Below are 27,051 nucleotides of genomic sequence, written 5' to 3'. Positions count from 1 at the left end.
GCATTATCTCAAGCAATAACACTATACATTAGATATTACTGATTAGACAATCAAGCTAAATAATTCATTTCATTTCAATAACTTATATTCTTCTCTTTGAGTTAACTCCTCCTTAAGAAATAAGGTGAGATACCAGATCAGAAACCCGAATCATGGAAATGCCTTTTGATTATAAGCACAAATTAGTTGTCTGTAGAAATACAGGCTGATTTTTGTCTTAGATTTTCAAGCAATATATTAGCAATGTAGCACCTTCATCCAAAATCTTCCTTGATTTCCCATGGGATGCAAGTTCATTTAATTCTCAGTGTTTCTGTATATAAAACTTTCCCCATTAAAAGAAATAGCTTGAGACAACTTTAATTTCTTTTTCAACTGCATCACACTCTTAACTCTAATTGAAACCAGCTCTTTTCCACCTGCCTCTTGTCACAAATAACAGGCTCAACCCCAACAGGATATGTTTAGGAAAGTTCCCAGTGCCTCAAAGGGAAAGATCATGTCAGTCACAGCATGATACACAGATGATTCTGGAAAGTTTTTTTTTTTTTTTTGGTTTCCCCACCCAATCCTTCCTTCTTCTCCACTGGCCCATGGAAAATTATGAAGATCCTCTTTCTATTTTGTGAGCTTCATATTTGGTTGGTAAAATAATCACGCTCAAAAGCAACAGCATTGCATTGCAATTAGCCTTGCATTTATAGTCATATTTCACGTGATTATGCCAAGAGAATGTTACCAATTTTGATAGGTTTCAGAGTAGCAGCCATGTTAGTCTGTATTCGCAAAAAGAAAAGGAGTACTTGTGGCACCTTAGAGAATAACAAATTTATTTGAGCATAAGCTTTCGTCAGCTACACAAGTACTCCTTTTCTTTTTACCAATTTTGATATAATTGATTAATTTATTCAGAATTAGACACCTCTGTCTTCCTGTCTGAGCTGTTGTTTATTGTATTTTAACAGCTCTTTGACAACAGTGGATAGGATTTCTTGACATTGTTTCAGTACCTAGTTGATAATCCTGACACTTGTAGCTAAAGGTTTAATGCATATCTTTAAAAATTGCTTTTGGAGAGCTTCAGATAAAATTGTATAATACAGCCACCACATGCCTATTACATATATCCTGTGCCCTTGCACCTCCCATACCTTGCTGGGAATACTCAGCACCCTCTAAGTATATACACATGATTAAAACTTACACTTCAGCAGTGCAGTCTTGAATTTGCATTTTGTGAGCAGGTGAGCATAGGTTTTTAAAGAAAGACAAGTTAAAGATTAAGTTATTGTGAAGTACTTTTCTACAATATGAGACTTCATGTACACAATTCTTTGTACTTAAAAGGGCCAAATGAAAGTTTTTCATTTAACTTTTTAAAAAATGATTGAGAACATGAGGGTCTTTTCAGTTTTTGCTCCCAAGAGCAAGGGGACATTTAAGTAACCTAGGCCTAGGGCTTGATCCACCTTGAAATTGCTATCTGATGGGAGAATTTTTTTAAACAATAGCATTAATGTACCAATAAAAATCTTAAATAGCCACTGCTAAAAAACTGTCACAGTTAATTCATATGACATTTGTAGCCTGGTGCTTGAGAGGCAGTCAGCAGAGGGAGCACAGATTCATTAAACCTTTGTTTTCAGGACTGTACAGAAGGCATCAAAGCGGTTTGTGAAAACAAAGCAAGCAAGCAAGCAAGCCTGTATTGCTTTGTGCTCCCATAAGATACAAGAGGTAAGTGGAGGAAAGAAATCAATGTTTCCTAAATGGAATAAAATGGAGAGTAGAGAAATGTTAGTCTCAAGGCTCGAATCCAACAAATAATATTTGAAGTGTTACTTGGAGTATATGTTAAACTTGTCAGGCAAGATTTTTCCAGCCTTCTGCACAGCAATGTGAATCTTTAAGGGTGGGGTTTCTTTATTACTAGAGTTTAAATATTTTGTTACACGGGGAAACACAGCAGAGAAAAGGTTGGGGAAATTCAATCTAGATTTTTTTCATAGCATTTTCTTGGACATAAGGGCAATAGCCTGTGCCGAGTCAGACCAATAAAGGGGATCAACAAAGCAAGACTGACAACAACCGTCTTGAATTTATGTACAATAGTTTTTCATTCATAATTTTCCAAACTCCCTTTGATAACATTCTTTGTAGAGCAAGCATTTTAAAAAAAAATCCCTTGAAATTTATAAACAGAACAGCAATATGTAAACTATCAAGTGGTAAAATCATAGACTAAAAAGGTATTTTTTGCATTTCAGTAAGACCCATTTAGGAATTACAACAGAATCTTCTAGATTTATCATTTATCAAGCTCCGCAAATGAATGGTGGCAACATATATATATATTGCAATTTTATTTCATTCGCTCAAACAAAACAAAGTTAGCATGTAAGAAATTTAAAATGACACAAATATGGTAAAAATAGCAGAGAATGAACTGAAAACTAAAAAGGAGATAAACCTAAATGCATGAAAATTCAACATTCATTAGTGTTTCATCTTCAGTTTTGATTGACACTTGATGCTTGAAAACTTTTTTAAACAATGAACTTGAAATCATGACAACTATCTGAAGAGATTTCAGCACCAGCACTAAGATTTATACATTCAGTTTGTTTGCAACTGACTTGTTAGCCACTTGTGTATAGCACAGATTTATCACAGATCAGATCACAGTGTTGAGGAAAGCAATACCTTCCTGGAATTAGAAAGGATCTCCTAAACTGTACTCAGTTTCAGACATCCACTGTACAAAAGCACAGAACCATCATAATATGGTTTTTAAAGAACTTATTTCAACAGTGAGCAAAATAATCTTAGCTTCTGTAGTTCATTTTAATTACGGAAATCTCTGGCAATGGCATAACTGTCAGCATGACAGCAAGTGGTTACAGTAAGCTTTAATTCAATCAAATTTTCTGGAAAGGACCAATTCAGCAACATGAGATTATGTAAAGTATGTATGTAGAAACAGCCAAAAAAAGACATCTGCTCTTCTTTCTTTTAAACAGAAATCATGTTAATTTTAGACCAAGGCACAAATGTTTAGTGCATAAACCAGGTTTCTTCCTCTCCCCCCTCCCCCCGTCTGACAGTTTAATTGTTTATTACTACTTTGGACCACTTATTCCCATTACATTTCTAGCAGGCTACTCTTGAACTTCCTTAAACAAAATCAAACATGATTTCTGACAAGAATAAACTTTCTTAATGTTAAAATGTTTGCAAAAACAAAAGGTATCAAAGATGAAAATGCCTCCTTTTATTTTGAGCTTGCTGCAATTTGTTTAATGCCTTCACTAATGCATGAAGATGGATGATCAGTTTTTGGAAAAATAATTATATTCTGATTTAGGTAATATTTCCATTGTAGAACAAGTTTACAATTCGAGTCTCTATAGAAACAGGAACATGTTTAAACTGGAGAAAAATTCCTTCATTCAAGCCTTTCAGAAGCAGAAAGTGCTGTTGATTTGCTTTGGTTTCCAGCACTTAGGAGCATATGCCATTTAAAACTTTTGTTCTATGAATGGAGCTAAGTAAGCTGTAACATGAACAATGCCTCCAAAACCACAGGTAATTTTTTTTCTAATCAGCAGTATAGAAAAGCAAATATGGCACTATTACAGCTTGGAAAAATTCAAGATGCAATGAAAAAGTGCAGATTTTGATCCACAATATTTTCAAAGCATTACGGATCTGACTTGCAGGATTTTTATTCCACTGAATTTTATTAGTTTAAAATAAGATTTGCATATATGATTTGCATATATTGCACATATATGTGTTTTAACACATTTTTAAACCATGGGAAAGGGGAAAGTGTCATCTCCCCTGAAAAGTTCTCACGTTGTTCACTAAAGCTAATGCTGCCCCACTACTGTTCTTTTGCTTCCCTTTTTCTTTTTCTGCTGTGACCTTGTGCTCTAATGCTCCATCATAGCCCTTTCCCTTGTTTCCTCAGAGAGTCAAAAAGCAGCCTCAGAGAATACAGAAGCAGGTAATTGTTGTGCATCCTGTACTACCACAGGTGCATCACTGGTAATCGCTGAAAAATTTAAATCGACTTGGATTTTGACCAAGCTAAGAAATGAAACAGAAGTGAGATGGGAGTTTTAGAACCATTATTGAATCGGAAATACAAATAACTCAAGAAATGATACCAAAAGGATTAAGTACCTGGTTCTGTTAACATGGTTACTTATAAAAGTCACAAAATTTTCCTCATTATTACACATGCATGTAATATGACGAAAAATAGTGCAGAAATTAATAAAAATAGTTTTAAACCGAAACTATCGCCTTCCCCTCCTCCCGCCCCAACTCTTTTCCTTGGCATTAATTAAGCCTTAAAAATGAAAAAGGCTACTTAATATTTATGACATGCAATGTTTTTTGTTTAATTAAAAAGCTGATTGTGTTGTGTTAACCTTAGAAAAATGTCCACATGCATAAATCTTAAAAAAAAAAAAAAAAAAAAAAAAAAAAAGCAGCCTGAAAAATCTACTGTAAATCTACAACATACTAATGATTTACTTTTGACCACTGGTTTGTATTATGTAGAAGTCTTAGATTTGGTAAAGCATTGTAACAATTTAGGAAGGCATCTACATCTCTGCTTGCTTTTTTGTTTACAAAATTGCATGAAGGCTAACTAGAGAGGCTTCCTATGATAAAATTCCAAAAACTTGATATACCCTCGCTTTCTAGGTGATATCGCCCTTTAAAGCATACATTTCTAATTATTTCATATTTTGTGATATGAACTTACATATCTGCTCTTTGACGTTATTAATGGAAATATCAAATATGACAGGAAGACAAACCTGAGATACATTTGCAGTACAACAGGATAGCTTGCTAAATCCTTCATTAATAAAGAAAACCTCTCTGAAAAGCCTTCCCAAGCTTTTCTCCTTTTTTGTGTTAACAATGAATTCTGAAATATGTGCAATTTTATCTTGACATGAGAACATCTCAATGCACTGTGATCTTGTCTGACAAATGTGGGAATTTCTGCATAATCATTACAGTAACTTTTAGGACTCTTTTCCACCCTGTTGTAAAGGTCAGAAAAAAGCAGCAAACTAGGAAGGAAAAAGCATATCACCAGAGTGATGTGTCTGAAAGTTTTCAGAATGTCGTTTTCCCCTCCTTCCAAGTGTTCGTCTCCATTTTCTTCTAACAGCTCACAAAATGTAGTTGACTTTATACCAAGTGAAAGAGTCACATTGGCTTAGTCCTAGTCTTTCTATGCAGTATTTGACTTGCTCAGTTCTTGCCTGATTGCTGATTAGGGAAGAAAAAAGCATAAATTAGCATTATATATCTTTAAAAAAAAATACACTTGCCTAGACTGACACGTCTGTCCTTTGAACAAAAAGTTCATCCTACCAGAAGCCACCTTGTTAAAAATATAGTATACTGGACATTAAGATTGTTTGACACCACGAAACAGAATTTAATTCTGACCCCAGATTACATCTTTTTTCTGGCATAAAATATTCTGATATTTGATACTTCAGTTTGTTTCTCTGTCTCCACCCACACTACTATCTTTTTAATGAAATGAACCACAACCAGTACACGTGTCAGGAGGAGGATTTGGGTTCTATACCGACTTCCGCCATATTGTTTAAGTGGTCGCAGTATGTAGCATAGGTGACAAAGCAAGCAAAAACGGGAAGAAAAAAGAGGAGAGGGAACTGCTACATTAATGCATACAATAATTATTCATCCCAGTATTGAAAAATTAGTGTGGACCATGAGTAATTCCAGGGGCAAGTTAATGAGAGAAAGGAAAGAGAGATATCATTTGATTCATAAATATCTATAGAATCATCATTTCAATGGTGTCACCCGCTGCAGCATGAAGGGGGGGAGGGGGAGAAGGAGGAGGTCGTGTCACTGGCCCTTCCCCCACTACTTCCAACCTCTAGTTCCTCTGTTTTTTGGAAATTTTGATAATACAGTGTCATAGGAAACGGATTGCATTGGGTAACATTTAAAAGCCCTTTTCTCCCACAAAGATAGTGGCACCAAACATTACAAACTTAGAACAATGATGTAGATACATATTTGAGAAAATGTTTAAAAGCCAACTTTTTTTTAATACATGCATGTCAAACTTGCAGCCCTCACAAAGTTCAATTGTGGCCTTTGACTGACCGTACTGTGTTATCAGTTAATGCTCAGAACATGATACCTGATTAGTTTTTTTAGTGTTACAGATTACTATAAATGGAAGGAGTGCTTCAAGTTGATTCGCCATCATCTACAAAAAAGAAATGATTCAGAGGTATTGATCATCAGCTTTGTTTATTATGCCAAAGGAGTTGTAATGAGGCACTGATTGAACATCAGCATCCAGCCAGAAATTACTGGAATCCATCTGCAAATAGTATGTACACATTTGCATATCATACTTTACATCATATAATTAATTACAATCCTTAAGTAATTTATTACAAAATCCTCATTTTTACTTTGGTTTTGATCATTTTAGGCATCAACCAGTAGCTGAATTTGTGGAGAATAATATCACAGAAGACTGGTTAAACACACAATGCTTGGTGGCACTTTACATGCTATAAGAAGTGAACCAATATCATAGAAGATTAGGGTTGGAAAAGACCTCAGGAGATCATCCAGTCTAACTCCACATCTTTACAGTGATATGTGAAATTGGCTCCTTTGTTGATGGCACTGGCATTCCTGAGGCCCCAGGTATTTTGCATAGTGACAGTACTGTGAATCAAATTCTTAAAGGGAAAAAGTTGTGATATGCTATAAAAGAACACACCCAAGCACTTGCTGCCCTTAAAAAATGCTACCTAGATGTCTTCTTTGGAAAGCATAAAGATGTGTTTGAAGTCATTTCCCAAAGGGAACAGGACTTACGAGACCTGTTCCCTGCATCCAGTGTGCATTCCACTCTCAATGACCTATTGTGCACAAAGGAGAGCTTCAATATCACAGAATGGGTCAAGCAATTTGAAGAAGATGAGTCAGCGACAAAGCCAACTTTCAGGATGGTGCGGTGATACATTAAGATGGTTGAGTCTTTCCTGCTCTTTATTCCATCTGTCAGGACTGCTAATTGGAATTTGCACCTCACAGCACTAGAAGACTTAGTCAAATGCTTTTTTGATTTAGATTTAGCCACCTATTCGGCAATGATTGCCTGGTATCTCGCTGAAATAAGAGGTGTAGAAAAGTCTGACCCCGATATACGAGACGAATTTCTAAAAGGAAATTGGGATGTTTAAAGGTTGCCAGTTCCCTTCTGTTCAGTTGGTTCAGACAATGGCCCAGCACATGAAAAAGAGCAATGAAAGTCATTGGGGGAGTTGGTGGGCATAATAGCACCCACATGATCTTGTTTTTCCTGACAGGCCCAGAACTCATGTTTGACAGGTATGCAGAAGAATCATTAAAAATATTACCAGAGAGAAGAGACTCAGTAGTATTGTGCCTGTCCAAATCAAAATAATTGACTCCACGAACATCTTCAACGTCACAATGAAGCTACTATCTCATACTCACACAAACTGCACACCCTGCAGGAAAAACACTCCAGCATGCAAAGAATTACTCAAAGAATTTTGTCATTGCATGGTGTAATGAAGCTGCTGCCTTGCATCGTTCTGTGGAGTTTCTTCGTAGTTCCCATGAGGAGGCTGACGCTACCATTATTTTGCATGCTATCAGTGCCACAGAAACAGGTGCTCTGGAGCTCTGGAGTTTTGCACACGGCATAGGTGTTGTGGTGCTCTCTGTCAGACCCTGCCCAAGATTTCTGCAAGATTGTTTTAGTGCTTGCTGCTGGGGAACAAACTCACCATAGATCCCCCAGCAATGTGCTCTGACCACTTGGACCACCAAAAGCCACCGCCCTGCCAGGTTTCCATGCCCTTTCAGGATGCAACACTCCTGCAAGGCCTTTGGCTGGAAAGACCAAATTATTTTATTGGAAGGCATTCGATTCGGCTAAGGCTCTCTCCCTCACTCTGAAGACGCTCAGCACGGCTGACACAGTCACTGATGCGATCATAAATGCACTCGAGGAGTCCATATGCCAAATTTACCATTTGAAGACTAACATTACAACACTTTGAGTTACAAAGGGTGGATGCTTTCCAAGAAGCAGACAAATGGAAAAAAACTGCCACTGACAAGAGGTGCATTTACACCTGCTCCTGAATCAATCCTTCAGATAATCAAATGCTGGTATACAAAGGCCAGATGTTAACTGCCTTGTATAGAGATGTATGAGTGCGGCACAGACAAAGATCAGCCTGACAATGTGTGTAGCTGTTGTGCCCCCGATGGAGACAACACCAACAGTGACTTTGATGAATAAATGTTTTCAGTCCTACATGTCCAGGCTAACTTCCCTAGTATTAGCTAAGATCGTTGTCATTTTTATGTAAGCAATGCAACCCTGTGTTAAACTATAATTAAAAAGGTGACTTTTAAACAGTTTCTTAAGCGTGTAGCTACATATTTATTATAGATGTGTCATGTTTTGTATCATTGTGTTAGTGGAAAAAGGGCTCTTGAATGATACCTAACTCTGTCCATTCCCAATGACAACGTATTATCAAAATTTCCACCAATCAGAGGACCTGGACCTCGGAGCTGAGGGAAGGGAGTGAGTCTCCCCTGCTATGCTGCAGAGGGTGACACCACTGAAATTATGATGGCAGATTTTATGAATCAAATGATACCTCCTTTATCTTTCTATCACTAACTTGTCCCCAGAATGAGGTTTTCCTAAATTATACTCCCAGACTACATTCTATTTTCTCTATAATGTGAAAGTAGGCAACAATCACTCTGTTCAGGGCTGATTAACACATTACTGGACACTTGGCAAACATACACAGATGCTGCTTAGTTTAAATGAAGCAAAATCTATGCACTAGGAGCCAGTCACTGACTGACTTGGATAGAAAAGGGTTAATTTACACCTCTCCTGTCCAGGTCAGTCAGCTATTAGCACCTGCTGCATGGATACTGTTCCATTAACCTCCAGGTGCCTGCCTCCCCAGGACTCTGAGTGGCCCCTCTCCCAGCTGGCTTCCCTGTCCAGCACCTGGATAATGGCAGCAAAGCTCCATCTGGTTCAGATACTGGCACAACAGCTAGCCCCTGACAGCCAGGAGGAGGAGCAGTGCTAGCTACCCCATTGACCATTAAGGTTTGGCCTCACCACCTCTCCATCATGACAGGGGGGCAGTAGGACTAAATTTAAATAAGCAGCTTTGTGACCTGGTGAATGGGGTCACAGCACCACTCAGATTGTCTCTCCGTTATAACCCCCTGAATTGGGTCCTAGGTACATGGCTAAATTGCCTATTTTTTAATCAGGTCTTGACTCTGCTACTCTGATAATATTTATCATTAATCATTATAAAATATAGTGTTATCAGTACTGCCAACCCCAAATTTAAAACAAAAACTACGCCACCCTCCAAAAAAATTCTGAGCCTGGTTTTCAAATTATGAGATTAAAACAACAATTTTGGAGTTTTTTGTCTTTTGGTTTTTTGAGCCTTTAGGGGTCATGTTTTCAAACTCTCCCAAAATGAAGAGGGTTAGAAATCTACTTATTTTAAAATGAAAGCCGTGATTAATGTAAAATCCCACTTTCTTGAATCACGTGATTAAGAAAAACACCAAATATCAAGAATTATGATAAAATGTTGAAAGCAGTCATTAGTATAAAATGTCACAGGATAAATACTGACTGTTTTGAAATATGTGCCTCAACTGCTCTGGCTTTTATTTTAAGTGGTACATTATTATATGACAATCTTGCCTTTCCTAAACTAAAGCAACATCATGAGATGGAAAACATCTGCAAGAAGGATCTTGCTCAATTTCTGCACCATCCATCCATCCACTTATAAAGACAGACATTGCTCAGCATCATTGCTCTATCCAAAAACCCTGCAGATAAGGTATAAAGTACCTGATTGTGCAAGAATCATCAAAACAAATTAGGATAAGTTAGTTTTTCTTTTACTATGTGGTAATGAGAAAAGGAGTGGACATTAGAAAGAGCAGTTCTATCATGAACTTGGCATTCTAGAATCCTCAGAATGTAGACAGAATCTTAAAAATAAGTTTCCATTTCTACATCTTTTCAGCTTTAAGAAATGCTTATCCATTCCTTAAGACTTGGAAATCCAAAATATGTAGTGAATCAAGTTCATACTCACCATCAATGAGTTCTTCCTTTAATTTTGTTAATTCCTTTCTCATTTCATCTAAAATATCCTATGGTATCAGAATATAAGTAATAATAAATCAGTGTGGTTTAAACTTTCAGCTAAGAAAAAAATGAAAGTAATTCTAATTTTTGTTCATTTTGAAACATCTCAAACTTATATTCCAGTCTGTATCGATATCTTCAAAATTCACCCTTAAACTCCCTTACTATTAGTAAGTAATAAATATCCTTTTTAAAAAATATGCTTCCCAAATCTTATAATTGATTTCTATGGTACTTATCCCACCTGAGGTGGGAGGTATGTGAGTTACAAAGATTTATTGCACAAAATTCATGTTCTCTCACCACAAGTGGTGGCAATTTATGTAAAACTAGCAAGCATAGCTAGAACTACAATTGCCCTGCAGATAACATGTGAAAATCCAAAAAACAAACAAAAAGAGAACCTAGACCAACAAATTATTCTCAGTTACACAGATAAAAAGTAGAATCTGACAGTAGTGCTATCATAATGCCCCCTCTCATCTCTCTATCTTCTTTTCTATTGCTGATTTGATATTTTAGATGATAGTCTGAAAATGCATTTAAATCCAGAATGTGAAGGAATACAATTCTTGTGAAAATGTACTTTTCAACTTGGCATCATCGATAATCATTGAGAACAACAAAGAACCATCCAAAGGACTGCTGTCTTGCTAAAACTTTACCATTCTCCTCAATTGTTATTAAGATGGTACACTTTTTTGTTATAGCTGAAAATATTAAATCAAACACAATAATCATTATCAGTTAAAACAATCTTGAGACTATATTCCTGACTTTGCTATATGTCATTGCAAAATTATAGCTAGTAGAAAGTATTTAACCAGATATAAAAAAAGTATCCTGGATTTAGGTTTGAAACTAGGCAAAGGTTAAAGTTTGGTATTTAATAAAGAACTGTTGAAAGTCTTTAAAAATTCTGCTATTACCTATTCTGAAAAGGTTTCTATTGAAGGTACTATATACCTGCTTCAATCTGTCATAGTCTAGCCCTTCCGACTGTACTCCATTGGCACTGGTTTGCCCAGATGGTGTAGATTTTGGTCTGTAGAACATAAAAAAGAATCAATGTATTACAGGTCTCTAATTACTGTACTGTATGTAGGCTTATTACAAAGCAGACCCCCCCGCCCCCCAAAAATTAATACGTTTTGTTTATAGTTACTATCTTCCAAGATTGTGATAAAAAATTAGAATGAAAAGAGGATTTATATAAAGATGTAGGCAGCCCCAGAGACACCAAAGCTGTACATACAGAATGGAAACCACCAGTAAAGGGCATTTTCCTGACATGGAAATATTAACTATTACATTAATATATAATGACAAGGTGGGTGAGGTAATATCTTTTATTGAACCAATTTCTGTTAGCAAAAGTAACAAGCTTTTGAGGTACGCAGAGCTGTTCTTCAGGTTAACAGGTACAACACTGCAAACAAATAATATATAATGAATTATTAGTTCAAAACAGGAACAATTGAAGAAGCAAAACTATTTTTGTCAGTGATATCTTATTTTCTCCTCCTAGAGCACATGAGAAAGGAAGAGCATCTCCTCTGAATTTATCTTGTAAACCCTTTATATTTTTTCTTTTTTAGTTTAACTTCTTACTCATTAAAAAGAGGCTTATGTCACAATGACCTTTCCCTTCTGATTAAAGAAGGCAGTATGCTGACCCTGCTACAATGTAATACATGGTGTGCCTCCAAAAAGAATGCTGGATTGATCTATTCAAAACATGCTTGCAAACTCTGTGAACCAGATGATTTGAACATTTACAGAAATTACTAGTTTGGAAGTTGTAACACATTTCTGATGCATGTAATCTTTTTCCTTTAAATCACCTACAAATTTGTTTACAGAAGACTATGCCACATTTTAAAAATGTTCTGCATGCAGAGCTAACATTCTTAAGTAAACAAGCTACATAGGAGGTTTTCAATAAGATCTCCACATTTGTATTTTCTGCCCTCTTCCATCCATGTAGTGTACATCGCTCACACTTGGGAACATAGATACTTGCTGCAGATATCTCCATGTCTCAGGAAATGTTTGCCTGATGGACTGGTGTGGTACATTCAAGGGATGAAAGTTTTGAAAATAAAATCCAACCACCTTCCTTGAAAATTATGCATTAACTTTCCCTGGATTCCTGAACACTTTTGAGACTTTATAGAAATTCCTGTGTAGTAGCATACCCAGGATCTCAGGCCTTGCAGTAAATTGGCTCACATGCGCCTTGATTTAGGTAGGCTACACATGCCTTGGAGAGTTCAGTAGACTCTGTATACGACCCTCAGAGTGGCATGGGAGAGAGGGGTAGATGCCTGAAGCAGCCATCCCCTGCCCTCCTCTCTACCTGTGCTGCTACCCAGAATGGTCCATTCCTCTTGTCTAGTTTACCTGTTGAGTATTCTAAATAAAATTGTGGCCACTCTGCCAAAGATTCCTGATGTTTGTCTCTCTTCACATTTACCCCACAACATTGAACAACTTAAGCATTCATGTTCAGTTTTGGTGTATTAATTACTTTTGAAATCCTTTTTTCTTCTAACACCTTGCCTCTGCATCATTCTGGGACCATTTTTTTAAACCACATGCTTCTGTTTGCAGTGTGATTAAGTTTACAGTTGATTTCAAAATTTGTTTTCTTTATGTTAGAATTAACCTGGTATTATGGTAAAGAATCTCTCTAGTGGGGTAGGAGGAAGCAGGTTATCTTTCACTGTCTGCCTGACTGCACTGCTCTGAATAGAAAGGTAGAGCAAGGCTGCAGTTTTTGGCTTTGGAACTTTTACATAAGAGAAACACTTAAAAAAAACAACTGTGTTTCTCCTAGCTTTTGTCCTCTCAAGATGAAGCTTTATTTACTGAAACAAGGGACGTCTGTGACTGAGAGCAGAAGCCAGTGTGGGGACACAGCTCAGCAACGAATGTCCCTTCCCATGCAGGATATATAACATGGCCTCAGTTCTTCCCACAGCTCCATAAACACAAAGCAGAAAATTTAAGTCATTAAAAATAAATTGATAAAGAGAAATGGGGGCTTGTCATATCTCCCTCCTTTTAATGTCTTCTCTTCCTTCCTTTGCCTTACCATCTAGCTAATCCCTTTACATTTAGCCAAACTCAGGAAAGCTGTATCCCTCCCCCCACACCCGCAACCTCCACAGAAACGAACGGAAAAATATCATGGAACTAATACTATGCTCGCAATCCATCATTATTTTCATGGTGTATCCTTTTTCCTTACAGCCTAAACAGAAAAGGCAGACAAAGGGTAAATTCTTTGGGACATGGACTGTCTATTACACTATGTTTTTACAATGCTTAGAACAGTGGGTCCCATTCCTGGTTAACCTCTGAGTGCTCCTAAGTTGATAGAAATCTCTCTGGAAAATATTTCTAACAGCAGGAGAAAAACTATCACTTCCCACCCCAGCTTTTCAGTTGGACTGGTACTGTACACTCAGCTACCAGACAAGCTTTTTCCGATATTACAGAAACTTTTCTAACTGGTGTGATTCCAGACAGAACATGGGCTTTCCCCTGCACTATATTCTAGGCTTGTGGTGTATGCAAAAGGATATTAATTGAAAAACCAATCTGAGATACAAGAGTTAGGATTTTTTTCCCAACCAATTTATAAAAGCCTATCTGAAAAACTTGACACCCAAAATACACGTTTATGCCCATAGTGTAATCCTGGAGAGGAGACACTTGAAACTAATATGCCTGAGGGTTTGTTTACACTAGAAACGCTACAGCAGCACAACTGCAGCTGCACTGTTGTAGCGTCATTACAGTTATGGAAGGGTTCTTTTGTCACTGTAGTAAATTCACCTCTGCAAGATGTGGTAGCTAGGTCGATGGAAGAATTCTTCCATCGACCTACAGGTGTCTGTACCAGAGCTTAGGTTGGTTTAACTACACTGCACAGGGTATGAAATTTTTCACAGCTCTAAGTGATGTAGTTAAGATGACCTAGCTGCAGTGTAGAATAGCCCTGAGGCTGTTCACCTTTTCTAGAAAGCAAAATCCTCACTGCAGATTGAAGAATCCAGTATTTTATTTTAGTAGTTTCATGGGTAATATGAAGGAAAAATACCTTCTCAGATGATCTGAATCAGAGCAAATTGAAATAAAAGTTGATCCAAGGATTTTAAGCTAAACTGGGAGCCAATACGATGTTAGAATATGTGGAAAGTTAAATTGTACAGTGGAAGTAACTGAAAACTACAGTTCACCTTGCACCCCACAGAACTACTACACAGTTTGTGCTAATGCTATGAAGCCAAGTCACAGTTCAAAGTCTGTTGTATAATCTTTAGATACTGAACTCTACTATATTTCCAGATTAAAAAAACTCCTTGTTTGAAACTTACAGTTTCACCACAAATCTGCAAATACTGTTGAAAATGAACACAGAAGCTGGTAACTAAATGTCCGAGGGACACATTTTACTAACAGAATGTAAGCATTATTTTTGTTTTCACACAGGTAGTTTTCCATATACCAAGAGTTCTTCTATATACTCCATTAATGTCCCGTCAGTCCCTGAGGATTTCCATCAAGTCTCATTTAACTGTTCCCACTCTCAGTGTCTTGATTTATGACTAAAAACCCTGAGTGGGAAAATGGGAGCTACTCTTCCAGAACCAATAGTGTGGTTGCTGACTAATGACAATAGGAACAAAGTACATACAAACACAGACTGCTTATGGTTTAGAACTTTAAAAAACATTGCCAGTGTTTGCACTCCTATTCACATTTCCTGTCAACATTACAATCATAATTTGTCTGAGAATTGGAAAGGAAAGGGTCTACAGACAAACCTAAATTCTGCTACTCAGGGTGAAGACATATTAAAGAAAGTATTAAAATTATATGCTTTTCCTTCATGGACGCGTTGGTCTCTTGCAATAAAGGAATTTTGTTCTATCAACCCCATCAACTCTAATTTCCTTCGGAATATGATATTTTTAAAAATTTCAGTCAAATCTAAAGTTTCCGCTTACAGTATTTGGTACCCTTCATTTCTCACAGCTGCACTTGTAGGTGGCTACTGATACTGCCAAGAGAAACTACTATCTAATGAAAACACAGCCTCCAAAATATCTCAACCATGAAGTTCTGAGATTGCTACTGAGCTCTCCCATGTGGCGATTCATAGCATTACCAACCAAGACTGTGAGCCAACTATAATACGCAATAAGAGAACTTGATTTAAACATGCAAGATAAAGATTTGACTCATGCTAACATGCAAAATACCACCACCAAAGATAATTAGATAATGGGGGAACTTTTCATACAAAAGAATAGGTAGTCACCACAGTGTTTGCTTTCATGAAAAAGACATTAGCAAAAACAATTTTTAAAAAGTTGAGAAGTTTGTCAGTAATTTTCTAGATTGTACCACACTTTTTTTTTAAGTGAAAACTATTTAAATCCTGTACCATTCTGTCCAGAAATATATTTAGTCTTTTTTAAGTACTTTCTTAAGGCACTTTCTTTAAAAACAATTTAACCCTTTGAACACTGGCATTTTAAAAACTGCTAAATTAGTTGCTTTGGATGCCAGATGCATAGTTTCACCCCCCCCCCCAAGGTTTAAAATATGCTCAGAATTACACAATCACAATTCTGCAATTGTCTTTGCAACATAAACATGCTAATATGTTGAATGATCAGGGTATGCATTTAACATGTCCTTTCTTATAAAGAAGGATCTTTTAGACATTTATGTTAGACAAAATCTATTCAGTGAGCAGATCACTGTTACTGTATGATGAACAGCAACTATTCTTTTAGCTGGGGATACCAGTTGTGAAATACAGTCTGGGATGAAATACATTCTCGGGAAGTTAGTAGCTAGATGATTCTATGTGCCAATCTTACTACTTTGAAAAACTGTAGCTTCTCAGGCCTGGTCTACACTAGAGAGGGGGGTCGATCTAAGTTACGCAACTTCAGTTACGTGAATAACATAGCTTTAGTCGACGTACTTAGACTTACTCACCGCGGTGTCTTCACTGCGGTGAGTCGACTACTGCTGCTCCCCTGTCGACTCTGCCTGCGCCTCTCGTGGCGGTGGAGTACAGGAGTCGACGGGAGAGCGCTCGGAGGTCGATTTATCGCATCTAGATGCAATAAATCGACCCCTGCTGGATCGATCGGTGCCCGCTGTTCCAGCGGGTAATATAGACATACCCTCAGGACATTACACCTTGATAAGGTGCTCTTGAGACTGTAATCAGACACACAGTTATACTGTAATCCACATGTTTAATTACTGTATAATTGAGATATTTTATATAAGTGAAATTAGAAGTTGCATGGAGTTACTTTACAATGAGATCTATTTTTGACTATAGGACTGTTCTCTGGGTCACTATTGATCAGATGTTGAGTTATTTTAAATTGCATGGGAAAACATGGTACATTCTGCAATTGGGGATGAAAAGAAATTCTACTGCACCCAAGCAGCATGATATACATCTTAAGCACCTTATTTTGAACTGATAGCAGATAAACTGCCTTGCACTTAAAATTACCAGTGAAGCTACCTATCTTTAAGGATTCTGAAAATGGATACAACTATAACCGAAGGAAAGACGGACAAACTGTTAAGAGGAGCTTTATGTCAGTGGTTCTCAACCAGCGGTCCAAGGCCCCTTGGGGGGCCGAGAGCAGTTTTCATGGGGGCTGCCACGTATGGCGGGCATTAGAATCGCTAGGGCCTAGGGCAGAAAGCCAAAGCCCCACTGCAAGGGACTGCAGCCCAGGACCCTGAGCTCCACTACCCAAGGCTGAAGCTGAAGCCCGAGCAACTTAGCTTTGCTGTGCTCCCTGTGATGTGGGGGCCCGAACAATTGCCCTGCTTCCTACCCCTTAATGTCAGCGCTGGCTTTTATATGCAGAAAAACAGTTATTGTGACTGCCATGGCATTTTTATTGCATGTTTTGGGGGGGGGGCGCTCAGAAAGAAAAAAGTTGAGAACCCCTGCTTTATATCATTTGTGTTTGTGGTGATTACCGATCCATGTAGAAAAGCCCAGCCCTGTTCTGTCAAGTTGATTAATTAAAAAAAAAAAATCTCAAATCCTAACAGGATGATACCTGTTTAATGAATCATAGGACCTGTTTTCAGAAACAATCAGATTTTTCCACGGAGACTCCCGTCTATGAAGGGGGAAAAACACTAACTTAGGCTATATTAGAGCTAGGTTATATGCAGTTTTAGAAAATGAGTTATATTATAGTTTAATTACTATACCAATTAAATCCTGAACACTAAAGGAAAGGATACTTAAGTCATTTAGAAGCCTAATTTTAAATAGGATAAGTAGGTATTTTATTTATTTTGCACATTTACTATGAATACTAACCTCCCTGTTGAGTCTCCTTGCTTAGTTATTCTGAAAAGAAAAAATCCTGCTTTACTTGTCAATTTTTCAGACATGTCCAACAATCCTCATATGCAACTTATGTCTTCTCTACATATATTAGAGGGAGATTTCAGCAGGGCTTAGCCGGAAGGAGACTCCTACTACCTGTAAATTGAGCTTTGGTGACAAAGCATTAAACAGTCTGGACCAAGGTACTCTGAGCATCCGTGCTCACTGACTAACTAGGGACAGAAAGGCCTTTACAAAGACAGTTCTCAGCATACGTCTTTGCTAAGGAACAGACATCAAGCTTTCAGTGGCTTGTAAGGTATGAAAGGACCTTCTTGTGGCAACCTTAACACACATTCTATCGAAGCTTTTCCCCCTCAGCCCATGAAGCATCCACGGCCAATGTTGATGGGGGAAGAGGGTCTTGGCCATGGATGCTTCATGGGCTGAGGGGATAAAGTAAGACCTTTATCCGCTTGGATCTGCTGTTGCTAGAAAAAATAACTTTTCTGTTATACCTTTCCAGGTGACAAATATGGAGTCCTTGTTTGACTGGATGAGTTCTACATAAATACAACTAAAAGGCTCTGACTCATTCAAACTATGCCAAAATCTCTCCTTGGAGGATTTAGAAGATGGGCAAAATCTTGGTGGGGCAGTTTCCTGCTATGAAAGAAGACTCAGACTTGTGAATAAATACTTGGAAACAGCTTTATTCTGACAGATCATAAAACATTCTTAACAGGAGATGGCAGCTCTCTGGCTCATCTGACTGAAGTAATCATGATGATAAAGGCTTTTTAAAAAGAAGATAGTGCAAAAGTTATGACTATAGAGGCAGGTGGAAGAGGAGGTTATTTAACTGGAGGTTCTTCTAGATGTGTAGTCCCTATCTGTATTCCACTGAGGGTTTACACATGTACACCATGAGCCTGGAGTCAGAGAATTGAAAAGTAGTAGTGTCTGTTGGTCTGTGCACATGCCCTGAACTTGCCTCATGGTTTCGTCCAAGGTTATAAAGGGAGGAGCGGACTGACTGTGTCTCCAATTCCTTCTCCACTGCAAATCAACAGAACTGCAACAGAGGAGAAGGAGAGAAGTGGACTACAGACAGGGACCACACACCTCAAAAAACCTCCAGTTACAGATAAGTAACCTCTTCCTCTTTGAGTGATAGTCCCTATTGTATTCCATTGAGGGCAACCAGCAAGCAGTACTTAAGTTGGAAGAGGGCGCAAGTATGTAGATGGGAGAGATGAGTGGAGGACAGCTGCACTGAAAGAGGCATCTGCCACTGAGTCTTCCACCAAGGCAGGGGTAGGCAAAATTTTTGGCCCTAGGGCCACATTGGGTACAGAAATTGTATGGAGGGCCAGGCAGGGAAGGCTGGGGGAGGCTATGCCTCCCCAAACAGCAAGACGTGGCCTGGCCCCTATCCAGCCTCCCGGAACCCCCACCCTCATCCAACCCCCCCTGCTCCCCAGCCTGACTGCCCACCAGGACTCCCACATCCTATCCAAAAACCCCTGCTCTCTGCCCCCTGACCATCCCCCGGGACGCCCATCCCCTATCCAATCCCCACTGCTCCCCACCCCCTGACGCCCCCTTAGGCCCCCCGACCCCTACCCAACCCTCCCCCTGCTTTCCCCGCCCCACATTACCTGTGGGGTGGGGGAAAGCAGGGGCTCAGTCTTTTCGCTGTGCATTTCCCCTGCTCCTTTGGCTGCTCTCCCTGGCAGTCAGGCAGGGCTCGGTCCCTGTCTGGGCTTGGCTGCTGGGGACAGGGGCCAAGCAAACTTGGGGCTGAGGGGGCCCTGGCTTGCTCTGCCCCTGTTCCCGGCAGCAGGGCCCAGGCCCCTTAACCTCCCCACTGCAACCTCCCCTGCTCAAATTTCCCTGTTCCCCACCCCCTGACCGCGCCACCCTAGAGCACCAGGTCTGGTGGTGCTGTAGCCGTACTGCCTGACCGGAGCTGCAGCCATGCTGCCCAGGCTCTGGGGGAACTGTGACTGCGAGGGTGGGAGTGAAGGGGCCAGAAGCTAGCCTCCACCTCACTGCACTGCCGAGGAGTTGGGCTGGCACCTCCTCAAGCCTGTCCTGACCCCACTCCCTGGCAGGAGCTCGGGGGCCAGAGAATAGGGTCCTGCGAGCCGGATGTGGCCTGTGGGCTGTAGTTTGCCCCCCCTCTGCACCAAGGCATAATGAGTAGCGAAGGTGTGAACCAAATTCCATGTGGCCACTCTACATATATCCTGAAGTGGCATGTCATAGAGGGAGGCCATGGTTGCAGCATGGGCTCTTGCTGAGTGGGTCCACACATTGAGGGTGGCTGCTGCCCCTTATCTCTTTCAGCTATTGCAATAAACAGAGCATTCCTGATCGGTTTTGTCCTGTGTAAGTAGAAAGCTAAGGCCCTACAGACACCTAGGGAGTGGAGTCTGTTACTCTTCCAAAGCAAGCAGTTTCGGGAAGAAAACAGGTAAGTGGGTAGGTTGATTAATGTGAAATTGTGAGACTACCACCTTTGACAGAAGTTTGGAATGCAGAGGCGAGGATATTTTTATCAGTACAGAACGTCGTCAAACGAGAGCCCGCCATCATGGCCCCAGGTTCGCCAACTCTTCCCGCTGACATGATAACCACCAAGAAGGCGACTTTCAGGGAAAGGAGAGACGGTGAACAATGCCAGCAGATCAAAGGGTGGTTTTATTAACATAGATAGGATCAGGTTGAGATCCCATTGGGGACCAATGGGTTGTACAGGTGAAAAGATTCTAATGAGGCCCTTCCAAAACAGGTGAGTAAAGATGGAATGCCCCTCCGCCAGGGAGCAAAAGGCACTAATTGCTGATAGGTGGACTTTGATACAACTAAGGGCAAGACCCCATGCCTTCAAGGACAAGAGGCAGTCTAGGAGGAGGGGAATCCCCACCATTTCTGGGGAAAGTCCTTTGTTTTCTGCCCAGCAGGTGAAGTGTGTCCACTTGGCTTGGTCACCACGCCTGGTCGAGTCCTTCCTGCTGCTGCAAAGGATATTTTGTACTTGTGATGAACACGCCCATTCTAGATAAGATGCCCGTCCAAATACCAAGCTCTGAGGTGAAGTGCTGTGGACTGAGATGGCTGATGCTGCTATTGTGTTGTGTCAGTAGATCAGGCAGGGGAATTGGGGGGCATGGATACTGTGAAGGAAGTTGGGAAAATAAAACTGTCAGGACCAGTGCAGGGCGATCAGGACGACCGTCGCTTTGTCCAGTTTTATTTTGGGCAGTACCCACAGTAGGAGCGGGAGAGGAGGGAAGGCAAAATTGAATTGATCAGACTGGAGAGGATGAGGGCATCGCTCTGAGAGTGCTGCCCCAGAACCCTCTTGAGCAACATACACTGCATTTTCTGTTCACTGAGAACATAAAGAGGTCTCTGATCGGAGTTCCCCACCAGTTGAAGATGGCCCATAGTACATCGTCACGGAGTTCACGCTGGTGATCAATCACGAACTGTGTGCTGAGTGAGTCCACAATCACATTCAGTGTCCCTGGGAGACAGGCTGCAGACAAGATGATCTTGTTGATGCACCAGTTCCAAAAGGTGACTGCTTTTAAGAGCAGAGCCAGCAACCTCACACCCCCTTGTTTGTTGATGTAGGAACACCGTTGTGGATTGTCCAATATGAAGAGACTATGATAGGAATGAATGATGGGGAGAAAAGCCTGGAATGCCTTTCTTGCAGCTCAGAGATTCAGAATATTGATGTACATTCTGGATTCCCGAGAGGCCCACATTCCCTGAGTCATGTGTCCATCCATATGTGCTCTTCAGGCTAGAAGGGAGGAGTCTGTGACAACAGTCTTTTCCAGGAATGGGGGCAGAAAGGGAACTACTACACAGACCTGACAAGGTTCCTTCCATCTCTGGAGGGATGAGAATACCTTGGGGGGAAATGTGAGCCTGAGGTCCATGGTGTGATGAATTGGCAAGCAAACTTTCTGGAGCCACATTTGGAGGCAACGAAGGTGAGGACGAGCAAAGGTGGTGACGTACATATACAAGGCCATGTGACCCAGGAGGGAGAGGCATGTCCTGGCTGTGACTGACAAATTGTCGGTTACACAAGTTATGAGTTCTTGCACAGTCTGGAATCTTGCCCTGTGGTGGGTAGGCTCAAATCATGACTGAGTTGATGGTGGCCCTATGAAGTCTAGGCATTGTGCAGGTTTAAAGGTGTACTTTTCAGTATTGATACTGACCTCAAGAGAGGAAAGGAGGCCCAGCAACATAGAGGTTGAGGCCCAAGCTTCTTGTCTGCACTGTGCTGCCAGGAGCCAATTGTCGAGATACGGGAATACAAGGACCTCACAACGTCTTATGTGGGCTGCCACCTTGGTGAACACACTGGGAGGCATGGTGAAAACTCTGTAATGGAAATGTTCTGTGTCAACTATAAACCTCAGGAACTGTCTGTGGTTTGGATGAACGTCTATGTGAAAGTAGGTGTCCCGCATATTGAGAACCTTAAACCACATGCCTTTTTCTAATGAAGGGATGACTGCTGCTAATGTAACCATCCGAAACCTTGGTTTTCAAATGAACCGATTGAGAAGATGAAGGTCCAGGATAGGCCTCCATCAGCCCTTTTTCTTGGGTATGCAGAAGTAAGCTGAACAGATGTTTCATGATATTCTGGAGGAATACGCTCTGTTGTTCCTCACTGTAGTAAGGAGCAGACCTCTTAGGTTCTGATGCTGTTGTGAAAGTGGTCCATGGAAAGGGATTGGGATGGGGGCTGTGGATGATGTAGCATGCTGAACTTGATGGTATAGACATGATGGATGACATTTAGCACCAATTTGTCCATTCTTATTGCACTCCAAGCTGGAAAGAAGAGTGCTGGACAACCCTTGAAGGGGATGGAGTGCTCTTATGACAGTAAGTATTATAGTTGACAGATCTCTAGGAGTTCTTCAGAAATATCATTTCTGTGGTGGTTGTGTCTGGGAGGAGGAAGACTGCGAAGATGGTCCTGGAGGGCGCAATCTGAGAGCTTTCTGACTCTTGCATGGTGGTTCATAGGGCCTCTGATGGAAGAACTGCATGGCCCTTAGTATTGTGGAGGTGGGCGATGGAACTGGCACTTTGGTGCAGGCATGGAAATGCCCAGGGAAGGCAGTGTAGCTCTGGAATCCTTGAGAGGGTGTAGGGAATCATCTGGTTTTTTTGGTTAAAAAGATGGGATTCATTGAAAGGGAGGTCTTCAATGGTATTTTGTTTCTCCCTGGGGAAACCAAAGGTGTTGAGCCATAATGTCTGTCGCATAACTATACCCGTGGCTATGGACCATGAAGAAGGATCCACTGCATCCATAGCGGATTGAAGCTAAGTCCTCACCAACAGTTTACCCTCGTCTATGATCACTGGGAAATGGGCCCGATCTGGCTGTGGTAGTTTTTCAGCAAATTCGTCCAGTTCACAGTAGATTAGGAAATCATATTTGGTGAGCAATGCCTGGTAGTTTGAGATTCTGAACTGAAGACTTGCCGATAAGAATACCTTACAGTCCAATCTCTTTCCCTCCTTATCTGATGGAGTGGAGCATGGATACTTCCTTGGAATACTCCATCACCACTTGGACCACAAGACAGGGAGGGAAGTATGAAAACGGAAACTCAGACCCCTTAGCAGGCACGTAATACCGCTTCTCAGCCCCTTTGTGAGTAGATCTACATGTGGCCTGTGTGCGCCAAATTGTCCTCGCAGGCTCAAGTATAGTCATTGATGGGTAGCACTACTCTACCCAGTGCTGATGAATGATGGATGTGCTGGAGCTGGTGTCGGTTATCCTGTACCTCCTCTGTAGATTTGAAGCTCCCCTGCAACCCTCTTTAGGAGATCCTGAAACTGGAAGAAGTTATCGGGGGTGAAAGGGATGCCGAAGCAAGTGTTGCATTCGGAGAGGAAGACGGAAATCTGCTCTGTCGATACCATTGGAACTGGGCTAAGCGGTTCTTCCTCTCTCACCAGTTCTGAGCATCTGCTGGAAGGTGCATTGGACAGGAAAATTGGAGAGATCTCCCTTGCTGAACATGTGGGTCAAATGGCTGGTATTGTGGCTAAGATCTCCAATATGGTTAGTATGATGGATCCTTAGGGTGTTTTGGAGGACGCCTTGGTGTGGGAAACCAATGGCTCCGAGGCAGCTGCAGCTGAGGATAATGCCACAGTGCAGATGGCTTCCTGTAGTAGTCCTGGTGGTGGTATGTGATGGATGGACCTTGACCCTCATCTAACTCAACTGAAGATGAGAACTTGGAGACAGGTTCCATAGGCAGTACTGTCAGAACTGGCAGAAGTGTGTGTACAACTAGAGCGGGAGATGAATGATGACCAAGAAGGAAGGCGGGCAGGAGGCACGGATTTTAAAGCTGGGGATCTTCAGCGTAGTCCAGTATCTGCACATGAATATGGCGGGGGGGGAGGGGGAGTTGGAGACAAAAACAGGCCCCCAAACTAACTATTCTATTCAAATTACTAGAAACTACCTAAAGACAACAATAAAAATCTGTAAAAATTAACTGTATAAAAGGTTGATTGAGAAAGTGCACCACAAGCAAATGGACACTAATTGTTCCAACCTGGACCATGCGGCAGTGAGACAGAACTGGGAGATGCAGTCGGTCTGCCCTGCCCTTTATCACTTTGGATAAAACCATGAGGCCAGTTCAGCATGCATGTGCAGACCAATTGACACTTCTATTTTTAAATTCTCTAGCTCTGTATGCACGGTGAGCCAGATGCATGGTGCACATGTGTAAACCCTCAGCGTAATACAGTAGCTTATGCTTATGCTCAAATAAATTGGTTAGTCTCTAAGGTGCCACAAGTACTCCTTTTCTTTTTGCGAATACAGACTAACATGGCTGTTACTCTGATACAGTAGGTACCATCACTCAAAGAACACCAAAGATTTTAAAACCAAGTTTAGATTCCACAGATGGACCACAAGGTTAAACTTGGTTTCAGGCAAGATACAGCACTAACAAAACATCTCATATAGAAATGAACTTGTGTTATGAACTTTTCCATTTTCCTTCTGATTGCTCCAAAAATGGAAATTTATCCTTGAAGGATGGTTGGTCATTGGTTATGAAAGCATGTGTCCCAGAGACCATTGTTTAAAATAGCAGTTCCCAAACTGTGGGTCAGGAACCCAAAGTGGGTCACGACCCCTTTGAATGCAGTCACCATGGCTGTCTTAGACTTGCTGAAGCCTGAGACCCACTGCCCAGGGCCAAAGCCAAAGCAGGACTCAGGTTGCAGGCCGCCGGCCTGCTGAAGCCCTTGATCTTCAGCTTTGTCCCCCCCACCCAGGGCAGTGGGGCTTGGGTGGGCTCAGGCTTCGGTCCCCCTGCTGGGGTTGTGAAGTCATTTTTGTTGTCAGAAGGGGGTCGCGGTGCAATGAAGTTTGAGAGCCCCTGGTTTAAAAGTTCAGACAACAAAATATGGTGGAATGCCTTCTGGATTCCAAAATAGAATCCCTCATACAAATAGCATTTTGTGACTAAAATCTCCCACAACTGCCAGGCTGTCAGTTGTAAGCTGGACAGACCTGGTGAAAATGAGGTCTCTGTTGCAGCACATACTGCCTGATGTGAAAAGACACAGGCAAATAAGGCAGCCATCTGACCAGGCTAGGTTAGTGTGGCATCACATGGCACAGCACTTAACTTCAGATAGTATTTGCATTAGAAGTGACAGAAAACAAAGCACTTGTCCTGTAGTAGGAACAGAGAAGTCAACTGCTAGAGCCTGCCTAGTTCTTGGAAATTAGAAAAAAGGTGCTAACAAGCTGATTGTGCTTGGTGCTGCTTTCATTTTCAAGCACAAGATCTATGGGGATGAGAATATTTTGTTAGTGACAGAAATGTCGCATTCAGCTACAGCAGGGGTGGGCAAGCTTTTTGACCCAAGGGCCACATCTGGATGGAGAAATTGCTTGCAGGGACAGGGCAGGGGGTTGGAGTTCGGGGGCGGAGTGCGGGAGGGGGTGCAGTGTGCAGGAAGGGGCTCTGGGCAAGGGGTTGGGGCAGAGGAAGGGGCTCAAGGAAGGGGGTTAGGGTGCAGGAGTGGTGTGGAGTGCAGGAGGGGGCTCAGATCAGGGGGTTGAGGTGCAGGAGGGGTGCAGGATGCAGGAGGTTGGGGTGCAGGAGAGGTGCGGGGTGCGGCAGAGGGCTCAGGGCGGGGAGTTGGGGTGCAGGAGGGGTGCGCGGCACAAGCAAGGGGTTTAGGGAAGGGAGTTGGGAGGCGGGATGCAGGAGGGGTTCAGGCTCGTGTTTCCCTCATCTGTGGGTACCTTCCCTGAAGGTCTCATTGGCCGTGGTACCCCGTTCCTGGTCAATGGGAGTTTTGAGGGAGGTACCCACAGGCAAGAGCAGTGTGCGGAGCTCTCTGCCCTCCCCACCTCCACGGGCTGCAGGGACATGGTGTGGCCGCTTCCCGGAGTGGCGCAGAGCCCGCGGTGGTGGCAATCCCACGGGCTGGATCCAAAGCCCCGAGGGGCCATATCCAGCCCGCAGGCCGTAGTTTGCCTACCCCTGAACTAAGGGATCTATGTTTGATTATTTTTTCCTCCCTCTCTGTGTCGTTATCACCAAACTGTCCTTTCAAATTTTAACAGCAAGAATCTCTCATTATATTTGAAAGAGAACATTTTCCTCAGGGTTAAATCGAGAATCTGGCTGTCTTTTTTTTAGATCCTCACATGGTATTTCTCAAGGGAAAAAAAAATTATGTTAGACTAACTAAGATATTTCTCAGAGTTCCTCAGCACACTTGTATGCAGGACATACAGGATCATATATTGAACAATTCCTTGTTTTTACCTTATGGACAAATATATGCATTTTAGGATCTTTATGGGAGCATTAGTTAAGCAATTTATCCCAAAAGGTAGAATGGCTATCCTGGCCATTTCTCTGTCAGCTCTGTTATCTAACTAGGCACTGACGTTCTGTCTGAGGTATTAGCAAAGAATTGGGTAGTGTGCTGAAGGATCTTTCTTTGCTGTATCCCTTCAGGATGATGTTGGCCCAAACACATTGCTTAAGGTTGTCATGAGAATCAGATTTGGGTGAGATCATCAGGCTTTTGCCTAAATACCTAGATGGGTATGTATATTTCAAACCATCATAATACAGAGGGACTAGGCTGTTAGGCAGATTCATCTGCTGTTGAATGCATGAATGAAATCTCTTACCTGCCTTTAGTGAGAGGACAACTCATGTTTAAGGATTGAGGGACATGCATCTTGAATGGAAAACAAAATGTTTCCATAATCAAAGTTATACCACTATCAGCGAAGTTGTACTTT

At 41.3% G+C, this 27,051-nt stretch overlaps 1 protein-coding gene across 18 annotated transcripts in view; it reads right to left on the bottom strand.

Moving 5' to 3' along the window:
- Positions 1-4,483: 4,483 nt before the first annotated feature.
- The window catches only part of ENAH (ENAH actin regulator), a 142,684-nt gene continuing 120,116 nt past the window's right edge, over positions 4,484-27,051 (bottom strand). For 6 of the 18 annotated variants that reach the window (XM_073338724.2, XM_073338725.2, XM_073338734.2 and 3 more), the window contains 4 exons: positions 17,410-17,472; positions 11,255-11,333; positions 10,236-10,293; positions 4,484-5,298 (listed from right to left, as the gene is read on the bottom strand). In XM_073338724.2, coding sequence (XP_073194825.2) covers positions 5,261-5,298; positions 10,236-10,293; positions 11,255-11,333; positions 17,410-17,472 — 238 coding nt within the window. In that variant the 3' untranslated portion in view covers positions 4,484-5,260. Of the gene's footprint in view, positions 5,299-10,235; positions 10,294-11,254; positions 11,334-17,409; positions 17,473-17,678; positions 17,709-27,051 lie in introns of all 18 variants that reach the window. The other 12 variants (XM_073338728.2, XM_073338729.2, XM_073338735.2 and 9 more) reach the window with 3 other exon arrangements.

This window comes from Lepidochelys kempii, chromosome 3, assembly GCF_965140285.1.
Source record: "Lepidochelys kempii isolate rLepKem1 chromosome 3, rLepKem1.hap1, whole genome shotgun sequence".
In the NCBI taxonomy this organism is placed as follows: domain Eukaryota; kingdom Metazoa; phylum Chordata; order Testudines; family Cheloniidae; genus Lepidochelys; species Lepidochelys kempii.
Note: the sequence above shows the minus strand (reverse complement) of the source record. Positions and strands in the feature narration are given on the sequence as shown.